Here is a 15,717-nt window from a genome sequence, read left to right on the forward strand (position 1 = left end):
ACTAAGGGGACGGACGGGCATACGTTGAGCTTATGTACCATGGTACTGGGGCTGATCCCTGGCATGTCCATATGACTCTAAGCAAAGATGTCTCGATTGGTCTTTAGGAAGAGGGTGAACTCTTTGCGAACCAAAAGGTTAGCTTGTGTTTCAATAAGCGTGGTTTGGCCCGAGATGTTGTCGTCCAAGGAGACTTCCTCCTGGTCTTCCGTGGGTTCTACTGTTATCCTTCTTTCTTCAATGTTCAGCGCCTGTAGGTAATCATCCATTTCCAACATGGAGACAACATTCATGGGTGCCCATCTGGTCCTTTCATGCCTCCCCTATCTTGTGCTTCGTTGGGAACTTTACCAGCATGTGGTATGTGGACATAGCTGCCCTCCATGCGTTAAGTGTGGGTCGACCAATGATGGTATTGTAGGTAAAGGAGCAATCAACTACTAGGAAACTAACCTCCCTAGTAAGCTGCTGAGGGTATGTCCCAATGGTTACCGGCAAGGTGATGGTCCTACGGGAAAGACCTTAGTGCCACCGAAACCTACTAATGGTGCGTCTGATGGTAGGAGGCGTTCTTAGTCAATCCTCATCTGCTGGAATGCTAGGTAGTAGAGGAAATCTACCAAACTTTTGTTATCTATTAGAACTTGTCGGGTATTGAAATTTGCAATTGACAGGCTGATAACCAAGGCATCGTCATAAGGGTGGTGTAGTCACCTAGCGTTGTCTTCTGTGAAGTTGATGACAGGGTTGTCAACCCTTTCTCCCTTAGGAGGCCGTTCGGAGATTTGGATGCTTTGCACCATACGTAAATATGTCTTTTCTGCCTTTTCAAATGATCCTGCATAGTGTTTCCTCCTACAATTATCCTTATTTCTTTGAGCAGGGCTCTGGGCCTTTCTTCAACTCGTTGGTTGGGCTCAGGGTTCCTTGGTGGGTTTTCACCACCCCTGATGAACCACTGTAACTTCCCCTGCTTGATGAGATTTTCGATCTGCTGCTTGAGGTCATAGCACTCAGAGGTGTCATGCCCATAGTCTAGGTGGAAGCAATAATACTTGTTCCGAGGCCTTTTGCTTGGATTGCCCTTCAACTTGTCTGGCATGTCAGTGCCACGCCATCCCTTATCTGCACAAGGACTTGATCCAATGGGGTATTCAAAGAGGTGAAGTTTACTGTCCTCCCCGACAGGGGTTTTGATCTCCTGTCTTCCTTTCACTCATTCGTCTGAGCTACCTTCCTTCTTTTGTTTGAATGAAGGTCATCTTACCTCTGAGTCTTCCTTGGCTCGTCCCCCCAAGCTATCATCGCGTATTTGGCATTCATGTATTTCGTGGCTTTATACAGCATCTTGGCCATTGTCTTTGGGTCATTTTTGTAAAGAGAGAAGAGAAACTCCCCCGGTCATAACCTATGGGTGAAGGCAGTAACATGGACTTTATTGTCGGCTTTGTCAATCAAGAGAGTCTCTTTGTTGAAACGAGTTACGTATGACTGTAGAGAGGGAAAATTCCCGACCTATCACAAGCTGACACGTCACATTACTAAGTCCACAAAATACAGCCAATTACAAAGCACCATGTACTGCTATTAGGTTTTGCTATTACTATTCAGAAGCCAACAGAAATTTGCCAAGTGTCATGCAAAAACCAATCACACATTAGTGCACGTGTAAGCGATGACACAAATAGCTTCGCACATGTAAGCGATGACACAAGCAACCTCGCACGTGTAAGCGATGACTTAAGCAGACCAATCAGGCTGTGACATGTGTCACCAATCAAGCTTCGCCATGTGTTGCTCACCTACCCCCAAACTCCTATAAATAGAAGCCTTCTTGAGACATTTAGGAGGACCAGAATTCAAAAGTGAAAAAGCTCTGCGAAGATCAAGCCTCAAAGCCTTCAAGAACTTCAACCCCAAAATCGGAGAACATTCGAAATAGAATCATCCAGATTATCTGCCTAAATCCTAAAGTTTGCGGGAATCAAGCCAAAAGTGTCCGAAAACATCAACAAATCACAAATCAGTGAAGCTCTACGGATCCAAGCCTCCAAAGCCCCGAAGAACTTCCACCACAAACCTTCGAAGACAAAGAACACACGAAGAACGCGAAGAACAAAGGATTTCTAACAAGCTCATAGCTAGAGATTCATTGTAATTCCGTTTCAGTAATCTTCGATCCATCCCTCAGCCAAATTGAAGGATATTTTGTATTCAAGTCAAAACCACATTACCATAAATCCAATCAATAAGTCTTGCAAGGAGATTGAATCAGAGGATCACTCTTTTGTAATTTTAGAGAATTGTACCACATAATCATAAATACAAATTCGCATTTGTGAAACTATTTTACTTGTTTGATTTATTTCAAACGAGAAATTTAGTCACTTACAACGACCTTAGGCTTTCATCTTCCCGTTGCGTAATGCTTGGTATGGCCGCTAAGGATCTTCTGTGTCTTTGTCCCCTGATGAAGTGCATGACAAAGTGTCCACTCAACTCCTTGAAGGTGGAGACAGAGTTTGGGGTAAGTTTGCTAAACCATACCCACGCTAGCCCTTTTAAAGTGATAGGGAAGGCCTTGCACATAATTTCATCTAGAACTCCTTGCAAGTGTATGAGGGTTGTGAATGACTCTAAATAATCCAGTGGGTCCCACGAACTGTCATATGCCTCCACCTGTGGCATTTGGCACTTGGCCAGAAGGGGGAAAGAAGTCACCTGTACGGTGAAGGGCGAGTTAGTCCACTGAACTAATTCATCCAAGTTGGTGGATACCCGTTCTCTCAAGGCATTCATCATCATGTCCATTTTTTCTTTCATCGTCTACATCTCATGTGCCATGTGCAACGCACTGACTTCTAGCTCGGAAGGACGACTGGTATTTAGCTGATCTCATCTGCTAATGACGTTGCTTTCCTCTTGGTCATCTCTTTCTTAGTGATCATTCGTTGAGGGACGATTGTTGTCACGTTCGTCCCTATCTTGTCTATCATTTTGATCATTTGGCTCCTGATCGTTCCGCTGCTCCAGCTGTCGTTCCAACTCGTGGTTCCCCTGAGTGAGCCGTGTTGGGCTTTGTGGAGCCTAATTGTATTTGATTCGATTGATGACCTGACCCAACCCGAAATAATGTTGTGTGGTTTTTAATGGTGAATCTTGTGCGCAGGATGTAAAAAACGCAATTTTGGTAATTAGGGTTTGTTGTTGTAGTTTTTGATAAGAAAAACTGTATGACCGCACTATGTATTTTTTTTCCTTGATAATAGTGAAATCCCTACAACTCCATGGACGTAGGCAAATTGCCGAACCACGTAAATATTGTCTTATGCATGTAATTATTTTTCTTTGGCCTGTGTTTTCTCTAATTTTTATTTCTTACAAGTTTAAAATTTTGTGTTAATTCCTTACAACTGGTATCATAGCCTAGGGTTAGATTTGAGTGAGAGCAATGGCAAAGGAAATAGGAAAGGCGTTTGGAATAGAAAAGTTCAATGGCACAGACTTTGGATTCTGAAGGATGCAAATTAAAGATTATCTTTATAGGAAGAAGTTGCATCTGCCACTTCTAGAGGAAAAACATGAGACTATGAAGGCTGAGGAATGTGCTCTTCTTGACAAACAAGTATTGGGAGTTATCAGGTTAACTCTATCTAGGTCTGTTGCACACAATGTTGTAAAGAAGAAGACCACAGCAGATATTATGAAGGCTTTGTCTAGTATGTATGAAAAGCTGTCAGCAAACAACAAGGCGCGTTTGATGAAGAAACTATTCAATCTAAAGATGGCAGAGAACACATCAATAGCACAACATCTGAATGAATTTAACACTATCACAAATCAATTGTTGTCTGTAGAAATTGATTTTGATGATGAGATTTGTGTACTGATTGTTTTGGTTTCTTTGCCCAACAGTTGGAAGGTAATGAGGATGGCAGTAAGCAATTCTATAGAAAAAGAAAAGCTGAAGTACAATGAAATATGAGATTTAATTCTGGCTGAGGAGATTCGCGGAAAAGATGCAGGTGAAACCTTAGGATCTGGTTCTACCCTAAACCTTGAGACAAGCGGCAGAGGAAATGACAGAAATTCAAATCGATGCAGATCAAAATCCAGAAATTCTAATCGGAATAGAAGTAAATTTAGGTCAGGCCAACAAGTACAATGCTGGAACTGTGGGAAAACGGGTCACTTTAGGAGGCAATGCAAAAGTCCTAAGAAGAAAAATGAAAATGATTCTGCTAATGCTATAACAGAAAAGGTACAGGATGCATTATTTCATGCAGTAGACAATCCACTTGATGATTGGGTTTTGGACTCAGGAGCTTCATTTCATACCATTTCACATTGAGAAATCATACAGAATTATGTTGCAAGTGATTTTGGTAAGGTGTATTTGGCTGATGGTGCAGCCTTGGATGTTGTGGGTATGGCAGACATCCAGATATTGTTACCCAACGGGTTTGTTTAGTTACTAGAGAAGGTTCAACATATTCCTGACCTAAGGAGGAATTTGATTTCTATTGAACAACTTGATGATGAAGGGCATGTAATACTATTTGTTAGTGGTACTTGGAAGGTTACAAAGAAAGCCAAAGTATTGGCTCGTGGAAAGAAGACTGGTACTCTATATATGACCTTAAGTCCAAGACACATAATTGCAGTTGCTGAAACAAGTATTGATACAAGCTTATGGCATCGCAAACTTGGTCACATAAGTGAGAAAGGGATGAAGATGTTACTGTCAAAAGGGAAACTACCATAATTGAAGTCCGTTGATTTTAACATGTGTGAAAGTTGCATCTTAGGAAAGCAGAAAAGGGTGAGCTTCTTGAAAACAGGCAGGACACCGAAGGTTGAAAAATTGGAGTTAGTACACACTGATTTATGGGGGCCTTCTCCAGTTGCATCCCTTGGAGGTTCAAGGTATTACATCGTTTTCATTGATAACTCAAGCAGAAAGGTATGAGTTTATTTTCTGAAAAATAAATCTGATGTATTTGAAAATTTTAAGAAGTGGAAGGCTATGGTTGAGATAGAAACAAGTTTGGAAGTAAAATATTTGAGGTCAGATAATAAAGGAGAGTACATAGAGAAAGGGTTTAGTGAGTATTGTATTGCACAGGGAATTAGGATGGCAAAAGACCATTCCTAAGACACCACAGCAGAATGGTGTGATTAAGCGCATGAACAGAACTCTCAATGACTGTGCTAGGAGTATGAGGTTGTATGTTGAACTACCAAAAACTTTCTGGACTAATGTAGTTAGCACTACAGCTTACCTGATAAATTGAGGACTATCAGTTCCCATGGAGTTCAGACTTCTTGAGGAGGTTTGGAGTGGTAAAAAGATAAAGTTTTCACATTTAAAAACTTTTGGTTGTATTTCTTTTGTTCATATTGATTCTGATGCACGTAATAAACTTGATGCAAAGTCTAAAATATGTTTTTTTTTATTGGCTATGGTGATGAGAAATTTGGTTATAGGATTTGGGATGAACAAAATAGGAAAATCATCAGAAGCAGAAATGTGATATTTAATGAACAGGTTATATACAAGGACGGGTCAACTGTAGCGTCAGATGTTACAGAGATAGATTAAAAGAAATCTAAGTTTGTCAACTTAAATAAATTGACTAAAAGTACTGTTCAAAAAAGGGGTGAAGAAGATAAGGAGAATGTAGACTCACAAGTAGATCAGAGTACACCTATAGCTGAAGTCTGTAGATCTTCCAAGACCATTAGACCTCCACAGCATTATTCACCCACTCTAAATTATCTCCTATTAACTGATGGTGGTGAGCCAGAGTGTAATGAAGAAGTCTCGCAGGATGGAAATTCAAGCAAGTGGGAGTTAGCCATGAAGGATAAGATGGATTCCTTGTTAGGGAATCAGACATGGGAATTGATTGAATTGCCAATAGGAAAAAAGGTTTTGCACAACAAGTGGGTATACTGAATAAAGAATGAGCATGATGGCAGCAAGTGTTATAAGGCCAGATTAGTTGTCAAAGGGTTCCAGCAGAAGAAGGGCATTGTTTACTCAGAAATATTTTCTCTAGTTGTGAAGATGTCAACAATCAGACTGGTACTGGGAATGATGGCTGCAGAAAATTTACATCTTGAGCAGTTAGATGTGAAGACGGCATTCCTTCATAGTGACTTGGAGGAAAACATTTACATGATTCAGCTAGAAGAGTTCATTGTTCAGGGACAAGAGAATCTAGTCTGCAAACTAAGAAAGAACTTGTATGGCCTAAAACAAGCTCCAAGACAATGGTATAATAAATTTGACAGTTTTATGTATAGAATTGGGTTCAAGAGATGTGAAGCTGATCACTGTTGCTATGTTAAGTTCTTTGACAATTCTTATATTATTTTACTATTGTATGTGGATGATATGCTCATTGTAGGGTCTAGCATTGAGGAGATTAATGATCTAAAGAAGTAATTGTCAAAATAGTTTGCAATGAAGGATTTGGGAGTTGCAAAGCAAATCCTTGGTATGAGAATCATTAGAGACAAGGCTAATGGTACATTGAAGCTTTCACAATAAGAGAATGTGAAGAAAGTTCTCAACAAGTTCAACATAAATGAAGCTAAACCAGTGAACACACTCTTGGGTATTCATTTCAAACTAAGCAAAGAATAGTCACTGAAGATAGAAAAAGAAATGGACCATATGAGCAAGGTGCCCTATGCCTCAGCTATTGGCAGCTTGATGTATGCTATGGTGTGTACAAGGCCAGACATTGCACATGTAGTGGGAGTTGTGAGCAGATTCATGAGTAGGCCAAGAAAGCAGCATTGGGAGGCAATCAAGTGGATTCTGAGATATCTGAAGAGTTTATCAAATACATGTCTTTGCTTCACAAGTGCAAGTTTGAAACTACAGGGTTATGTAGATGCTGATTTTGCTAGTAATATTAATGGTAGAAAGAGTACTACTGGGTTTGTATTTACTTTGGGTGGTACGGCTATATCATGGGCCTTAAATCTACAAAATATTGTTACTTTGTCTACTACAGAAGTTGAGTATGTTGCAACAACTGAAGCTAGAAAGGAGATGATTTGGTTACATGGCTTCTTAAATGAATTGGGTAAGAAGCAGAAGATGGCCATTCTACACAGTGACAGTCAAAATGAAAATTTTCTTGCCAAAAATTCGGCTTTTCATTCAAAGTCGAAGCATATACAAACAAAATACCACTTTATCTGTTACCTTGTTGAAGATAAACTAGTAATACTTAAGAAGATTTGTGGATCTAAGAACCCGGCATACGTGTTGACTAAGGGTGTCACTATTAAGAAGCTGAAGCTGTGTGTAGCTTCAGTTGGTCTTCTAATTTAAAGACAGGAGGATGAGTTACAGGGGTGATGGATTGTGTTTTGGAGGATTGTGGTTGATGTTGGTGATTGAACTAGTCTTCAAGTGGGAGATTTGTTGGGTTTTGTGGAGCCTAGTTGTGTTTGATCCGGTTGACGACCCGACCCGACCCGAAATAATGTTGCGTGGTTTTTAATGGAAGATTTTTTGAGACTTAGTCCATGGAGCAAAGGCTTGGGCCAATAAGCTTAAATGGTTGCACCCGAGAAATTTTTTTGGCCTGTTTTGTAGCCCATTGTGAATCTTGTGCGCAAGATGTAGAAAATACAATTTTGGTGATTAGGATTTGTTGTTGTAGTTTTTGATAAAGAGAAAAACTATATGACCGCACTTTGTATTTTTTTCCCTGATAATAGTAAAATCCTTACAACTCCATAGACGTAGACAAATCGCTAAACCACGTAAATATTGTCTTGTGTGCGTAATTGTTTTTCTTTGGCGTGTGTTTTCTCTAATTTTTTGTTTCTCACAGGTTGAGAATTTCATGTTAATTCCCAGCTGTTCAACCACTACAGCAGGGGTTTGTACTTGCCTCTCCAATGTGCTTGGCGGGTTCCCGGTCTCTTGGTTGGTAATGGCCATTGATCGTGTCAGAACCATACAACTCTTTGTCTTTGAAACGATGATATGGCTTATCACTCGATCCTCACAGATAGCGCCAACTGATGATGTACTAAAATCATCGGTGAGTTGTAGGCTCCAAGTTACTCCAGTGGGTACCTATGAATAAGAACAAATGGACCAAATAGAAAGCACCGGTGTGATACCGGCTAAAAATCCTTCGAAGGTCAAGTTAGTGAATGAGAAGTCTCTATGAACTCTATAGTGAGAGAGTTAGAGAGTTTCTGCGTTCCTGAGAAAAGTGGAGGTTTGATGCTTATATAGCAGCTAGTGGGAACCAAGATCCCTTGAGAGTGGGGATTTTTCCTTATGGAGAAGATTTGATACTAGGGTTTCTGAGATTATAAGGTGTCTTTCCATATAAGGGAGATATGAATCTGTAGTAGGTTTATCTTGCGTGATCAACAAGATGTTCCTTGTGTAAATTTTCGTGAGGATCAAGTAAGGCCATGCGGGACCCGTCGGCTCTCAATTCTCCTTGTCAGCCTTCTGTTGCCATCGGACATTTTGCCCTGTTGGGATTCAGTGTCACATCGTCGCTTTCCATGCTGTTACTCTAGTCCTTCCGTCTTCTCCTAAGGGACCGACGGACCTGAAGGCGTCGTTGGTTTCCCTTGTATGATGTGCCTGGGTCCTAGTAACAACATCTCTATCAATAATTCATGCTCTAGCTAAGGTTTTTTTCTCTCCATTTCCCTTCTTTCATGTGTAATAAGTCCTCCCTCCTTGTTACTGTGCGGAAAGCTTGGGAGAGAGACACGTTGCTTGTTAATTATGTTCCTTTACTATTTAATGAAATAAAAGGTTGTTTATTAAAAAAGATTAAATTTTTTTAATAAGTTATTAAAGCAGAAGAAGAATGTAATTGCTAAAAACCGTAGATTTTTAAATTGAATTATAATTATTTTATTGTTTTAATTAAGATGGATTATATTAGGGCATTTAATATTTTATTTTTGAATAATTAATTAATTTCTTAACTTAATATCATTTTGGTTTAAGTACTATAAGTGTAACAATATGTTTCCCCCTTTTTTCTCTACCATGTTGCTCTCTCTGGAGACCATGGTACGTAGAACTTTGGTTATCTTCCTCGGAATGATATTTTCCTCCCTCTATTAATAGTAGGGCTTGTTGGGTTTCTTTCTTGGGATCTGGGAAACACTCTTTTCTCTCTCTTTTCTTTTCTAAACACTCAAAACACATCTGATATGGAAGATATCATTAGCGAATGGGAAAAGTTGGTCCCTAACAGTTGAAGAAGGGGCCAAACTCAGCCTAACAAAATCAAAGAATCTGAAGCGTAAGGAGTATGTTTTAGCAGCAAAGTTCCTGACCATACGTGCCATCAACGTGGACATAATTGGACGAACCTTTAAACCCCTGTGGAGAGCCCGTAACGAGTTCAAGATCAGGGAAGTGGATGACCATGTTTTGCTTTTTATATTTGAGTTGGAATCTGATGCTGAAAGAGTTCTAGCGCAACAACCATGGTCCTTTGATAAGCACTTAGTGCTATTCCAGCGCTACGATGATAAGACCCCAACAAAAAACCTGTGTTTCACAAAGGTTAATTTCTGGGTGCAAATACATGGGTTACCGATGAGACTACTGGACCCAAAGACAGTAATAGAACTGGGTGAATCCCTTGGAGCAGTGTCAGAGGCGGAGAACCCAAAAGAGCTGGTGGGAAATGACTTTGTCCGTGTTAAGGTGGAGGTGGATATCTCAAAACCTCTATGTTGAGGTCGTAAAATAGATATAGGAGAAGATAATAATCGGTGGGTGTTTTTTAAATATGAAAAACTCCCTAATTTTTGTTACTAGTGTGGCCTTGTGTCCTATGATGAGAAGGATTATGAAAAATGGCTCACGGGTAGAGGTTCTGAATCAATGGGAGTACAGGGGTATGGTACATGGCTCAGGGCGGCTCCATACAACCCAGGGAAGTCATCCTTTACAATGGTTTTAGGAATGGGTGATGGTCTTGGAGGTTCAAAAGCCAATAGCTCCACGGAGCAACCAACAAAGTCAGGGAAGCAGCCACTGGTGGACACTCAAAGCGCCAATCGAACTCAGGCCTTCACAGAGCCACAACAGAGCGTTGACTCCTAACATGTTTCAAATATGGATATGGCGGAAAACAGAGATGTTTCTCAGCAGATTTTACGCAAGAATTCCTCCCAAAATATTCAGGTAATCAATGACATTCCTATTATATTTCCATCTCCCCATCCAAAAGATTTTAAATCCCAAATTGAAGAGATTGATACGGCTCTAAATAAGTTTGAATCCCATGATTATAGCACACCAAATATGACAGCTGGCTGCTCAATAGTTACGGCCCCTAGTGGAGAAAATTTAGGGGTTAATGTGAATAGGGAGGTTAGTGGGGAATATCAGAATGTGGTACACGTGGACAATCAACCCTTGACTATTATAACTGATACAGTTGAACTCAGAAAGTGGAAGAAGTTGGCACGTAATATTCATAAGACAGAGGCAGACACACAACTCCCAGTAGTAGTAAAATGGGGAAGGGAAGAAGAAGATGAAATCCAACTCGAGTTACCTTACAAAAAATATCAGGTTTCAAGAGTGGATGGACAGGACATTTCAATGGCAGAGGCTGTTCAGCAGCCTCGCCAATCACCATGAGTATTCTTGCGTGGAACTGCCATGGGCTTAGGAACCTGCAGACAGTGAAGGAGCTTGAAGTGATGATTCGGGCTAAAGATCCCTTCGTAGTGTTTTTAGCCGAAACATGGGCAGATGAAGCTAGGCTACAAGAGATTAAACGTAAAATAGAATTTGACAATTTATTCTTTGTGGAAAGAAATAATAGAGGGGGCGGTCTAGCTTTATATTGGAGGAACTCTATTGACGTAAATGTAGATACATTTTCTAGGAACCATATTGACTCTATTATTAACAAAGGAAGGGAGGATGAATGGCACTTCATAGGCTTCTATGAAGAGCCAGTATCCCATAAACGATATGAGTCATGGAATAAGCTCCGACAACTTTAGAAAAAATTTAATCTCCCTTGGTTGTGTGCCGGGGATTTTAATGAAATTCTTGGGAGCTCTGAGAAACTTGGAGGAAGTAATAGAAATCAAGCATAGATGCAGTTATTCCGGGATGTGGTGGATGAATGTGGTTTTATTGATCTTGGATTCTCAGACCATCGGTTTACATGGCAGAAGCACTTCTCTACAGGTCATTCTATATAGGAGCGACTTGATCGGAATTTAGCAACTAACGATTAGCAGTTGAGATTTGCAGGTACAGAGGTTCAACATCTAATCGCAAACTCATCGGATCATAGCCCACTCTGGATTAATACCATGGGACTTGACTTTCACACAGCACCAAAACTCTTCAGATTTGAAGAAATGTGGCTATCCGACCAGGGGTGTTCTGAAATAGTTGAGGCAGTTTGGGATGCTAGAGGCATGGACGATCCAATATTTAGAACAGTGCACAAGATCGAGAAGTGTGGAAAGGAGCTGATGAAATGGAACAAAGATCACTTCGGCAATGTCCAAGCTTTGCTAAAACAAAAAAGAAAGGAATTGATTCACGTAGAAAAGGAGGCCATGCGGACTAGTCAGAATTTTCGGCTTCTAGAGTTGAAAAAGGAGATAAAAAGTTTGGTGGACAAAGAACAAAGGATATGGCTTCAAAGGTCCAAAGTGTTATGGGCCTCACAAGGTGATCGAAATTCCAAATTCTTTCACTGTAGGGCCACTCAACGAAAGAGAAAAAAAATACAATCCAAAAGTTACGGTCTTCAACTGGGCAATGGAGTACTTGTAGTGAGGAAGTGGCCGAAATATTGGTGTCCTATTTTCAAGGACTATTCACTTCAGCAGGAGGCCCAATGTGTGAGGAAGCCACCAACTCTATCCAAAAGGTGATTAGTGCTGACATGAACCACCAGTTATCTTCAGACTTCACATCTTGGGAGGTGCAAAAGGCTATCAACGAAATGGCCCCACTAAAAGCCCCTAGACCCGATGGCATGCCGCCATTGTTCTATCAGCACTTTTGAAATACCCTTGGTAATGATGTATCACGATCTGTTTTGCATTTTCTTAATTCTGCTACTTTACCTGAACATCTTAATCATACTTTTATTTCCCTCATACCAAAAAATAAATCCCTAAGCATGCTTCAAATTTTAGACCCATAAGCCTTTGCAATGTGCTCTACAAGATTTTCTCTAAAGTCTTGGCAAATAGACTCAAAAAAATTCTTCCAATTATTATTACTGAAAATCAGAGTGCTTTTACTAAAAGTAGACTTATATCTGATAATATTTTGGTTGCTTTTGAGTCTCTTCATACTATGCAAAAACATTGTGGAAAGGAGAATTACATGGCTATTAAATTAGACATGAGCAAAGCCTATGATAGGTTGGAGTGGCCCTACCTTGAATCTGTGATGTGACGATTGGGTTTCACTGAAAAATGGATTAATTTGATGATGTTATGTGACAAAACAGTGTCCTACTCTATTCTTGTGAATGGAGAACCTAAAGGATTGATTAAACCTTCCAGAGGGATACGCCAAGGAGACTCGCTTTCACCATTCCTTTTTCTGTTGTGCACTGAGGGTTTACATGGCCTCATTACCAAGGTGGCTGCACAAGGTGATATCAAGGATTATTCTCTTTGTAGAAATAGCCCTAGACTAACCCATCTCCTTTTTGTAGATGTCAGTCTACTATTTTGCAGGGCCACAATTCAGGAATGCTAGCAGATTATGAACATCCTTGAAGTATATGGCAAATGCTCAGGTCAACAAATCAACAAAAATAAAACCACCATCTTCATCAGTAAGTCCACTTCTAAAGATACTAAGAATCAAATCAAAATTACATTGGATGTACCTGAGATTGTGCAATATGAGAAGTATTTGGGGCTGCCATCTCTAATAGGGAGACATAAGAAAGCTAGCTTTAACTTCATAAAAGAGAGGGTGTGGAGAAAACTTCAGGGGTGAAAGGAGAAACTGTTGTCTCAGGCAGGGAAGGAGATCCTTATCAAGGCAGTGGTTCAAGCGATACCGACCTACACAATAAGTTGCTTCAAACTCCCTTTGGAACTTTATGCAGACATCGAGAGCCTCACTAGAAAATTTTGGTGGGGACAAAAAGGAGATAGAAGAAAATTTTATTGGCTGAAGTGGGACACTCTCTGTAAACCAAATATAGAGGGGGGTATGGGCTTCAAGGACCTTGCTAATTTTAATGACGCACTCTTGGCAAAGCAAGCATGGAGATTACTACACCAAAAAGACTCATTATTCTATAGAGTCTTCAAAGCGAGGTTCTTTCCCCATTGTTCCATCCTAGAAGCACCTAGCTCGAACAATGGCTTCTATGCATGGAGGAGTATCCTAAAAGGAAGGGACTTATTGCTGAAGGGGGTTAGATGGAGGGTGGGGTGTGGGGAAGATATAAGTGTGTGGAATGATGCTTGGTTGCCATCACCAACACAGACTAGGGTTAGCTCCCATGTTGTACAAGGGTTTGAAGACATGAAAGTCTCAGAACTCATCGATCCGGTCACTCATAAATGGGATCAGAACCTACTGCTTGGACTTTTTACTCCTCACGAGGTAGAGCTCATTGCAAGCATCCCTCTCTGTTTGAATAAGGTGGAAGATGTAGTGGTGTGGCCCTTCACTCCCTCAAGCTACTACACTGTGAAGTCTAGTTCAAAGTTCTTAGTTGCAGAGCAAACTAGAAGCCAACAGTGAAGTCCTAATCCTAATGATAACAAACTGTGGAAGACGATTTGGGGTCTTTCAGTGCCACCTAAGGTACGTAACTTCCTGTGGAGGGCTTACCAAAACGCCCTTCCGGCCAAGTACAACCTAAGACAGCAGCACATATTGACGGAAAATACATGTGAATTATGTAAGGTGGAGGTGGAAGACATATACCATGCACTATGGGGTTGTAATAAGCTCTCACAGGTGTGGGACTCCATCCCTTTGTTTGCCTTTAGACACTCGAAATCCTTTCTATCAATCCGAGAAGTGTTGAAGTTCACGTATGAAGAACAGAAAAATATTGAGCTAATGGCTTCAGTTATGTGGACCATTTGGCACCGTAGAAACCAGATTCGAACCTCAACAAAGGATTATCCATTGACGCAAGTGATCCATGCAGCTTCATAGGCTCTCACCACATTCCACGACTCTGTTTCTGGCACCTCAAAATAGAGCCGTCACAGCCCTCAAACTCAGATCAAGTGGTCTCCTCCTCCGACGGGAATGATCAAGGCAAATTTCGACGGGGCTTTATTCAGGGATATAAGGAAAGCTGGCATCGGAGTGATAGTTCGAGACAGTAACGGGCAAGCGATAGCCACTCTGTCCGAACAAGCTAGCATTCCCTTTTCTCCGGAGATAGCTGAAGCAATGGCTGCAGCCAGAGCATTATCTTTCGTACAAGGACTTGGCTTTACTTCATTCATTTTGGAAGGAGATTCAGCTAACGTAATAAACACCCTGAAGTCGGAAGAGACGTCCTTGTCAATCTACGGTCACATACTTAGCTCAGCAAAGTCCATGTTGGTGGCTGGTAGTTGTGTATCTTTTTCCCATGTTCGCCGTTCTGGTAACAATGTAGCACATAACCTAGCTAAACATGCTAGACATGTTAGAAGTTTTTCAGTGTGGACTGAGAATGCTCCTCCACATCCAGATTATGTATTTCTTACCGATCATGGTTAATTCTTCTCAATAAAGTTGATGTCTTCTTTCTCAAGAAAAAAAGTACTATAAGTGTAAGGAAATTATTTTTTAGTTAATAAAAAGTCTTGTTAGGTTGTTAATTTTTTTTTAAAGTTAATTATACTCTTGAAAAGACTTGAAACTTGAAAGTGTTGAAATTTATTAAATTATTATTTTGAATCAATTAGGAATAAATATCAGAGAAAATACTATTTTGCAAAAGAAATTAGTAGTCACAATCCTAAACAAAACTGTTCAAAGCAAAACCAAGTTGATTTAGAAAATCTTTCCACAAATGATGTACCATAAAATTTTAGATTACCATCCAAACAATTGGGATAAAGTGAGAAACACATATCTACAGGTGAATCGTTGGTAAATTTCCAAAAAAAAGGGGGGGAAACTTTTTACGTAAATTCAATAGATTGATTTATTGGACATGAAATTGGTTGTGATCTCGGATAACAAACATCACTTCTTTTCTTTTTCTTTTTTAAATATAAAACATATAAAAAAAATCCATGTAATTTTAAAAATTAAAATTAAAATCAAAATCAAAGAGATGTTGATGTAGGATGTTCTTTTTTTCTTTTTTCTTTTTTGCTAATAAGATGCAGCATGTTCTTAACTTAATGAAAACATCTATCCAAAAAGGAACCAACATGTCTTTAGGCGTATTGTGATACTATGGTTTAATACAGGTCCACATAAATAGGCAGTTAATCATATTTCTGCATTATGTAAACACTACTAAACAGAGCTTTAGCTAAGCAAGGTAGAATAAAATCCAAAACAATAATTTCCATTTTCCTTATAATCTTTCAAAGCTTCCGCAATCCGCAGTCCAAGCTAATTCTACATCGTTTTTTTTATTATTAATTTCATGGTTTTACTCTCTCTCTCTCTCTCTCTCTCTCTCTCTCTCTCTCTATATATATATATATATATTGGAAATAAAGGAG

At 39.9% G+C, this 15,717-nt stretch overlaps 1 protein-coding gene across 1 annotated transcript; it reads left to right on the top strand.

The window, feature by feature from the left end:
- Window positions 1-14,293: 14,293 nt before the first annotated feature.
- LOC126696411 (uncharacterized) lies at window positions 14,294-14,755 on the top strand. The gene has a single exon (XM_050393159.1). The coding sequence runs from the start codon at window positions 14,294-14,296 to the stop codon at window positions 14,753-14,755; it is 462 nt and encodes a 153-aa protein (XP_050249116.1).
- Window positions 14,756-15,717: the final 962 nt, after the last annotated feature.

The sequence above is a fragment of the Quercus robur genome, chromosome 8, assembly GCF_932294415.1.
Source record: "Quercus robur chromosome 8, dhQueRobu3.1, whole genome shotgun sequence".
Taxonomy (NCBI): Eukaryota; Viridiplantae; Streptophyta; class Magnoliopsida; order Fagales; family Fagaceae; genus Quercus; species Quercus robur.

Coding starts and splice junctions, on each gene's coding strand:
- LOC126696411 (XM_050393159.1), top strand. CDS start 14,294: ATGATCAAGGCAAATTTCGACGGGGCTTTATTCAGGGATATAAGGAAA.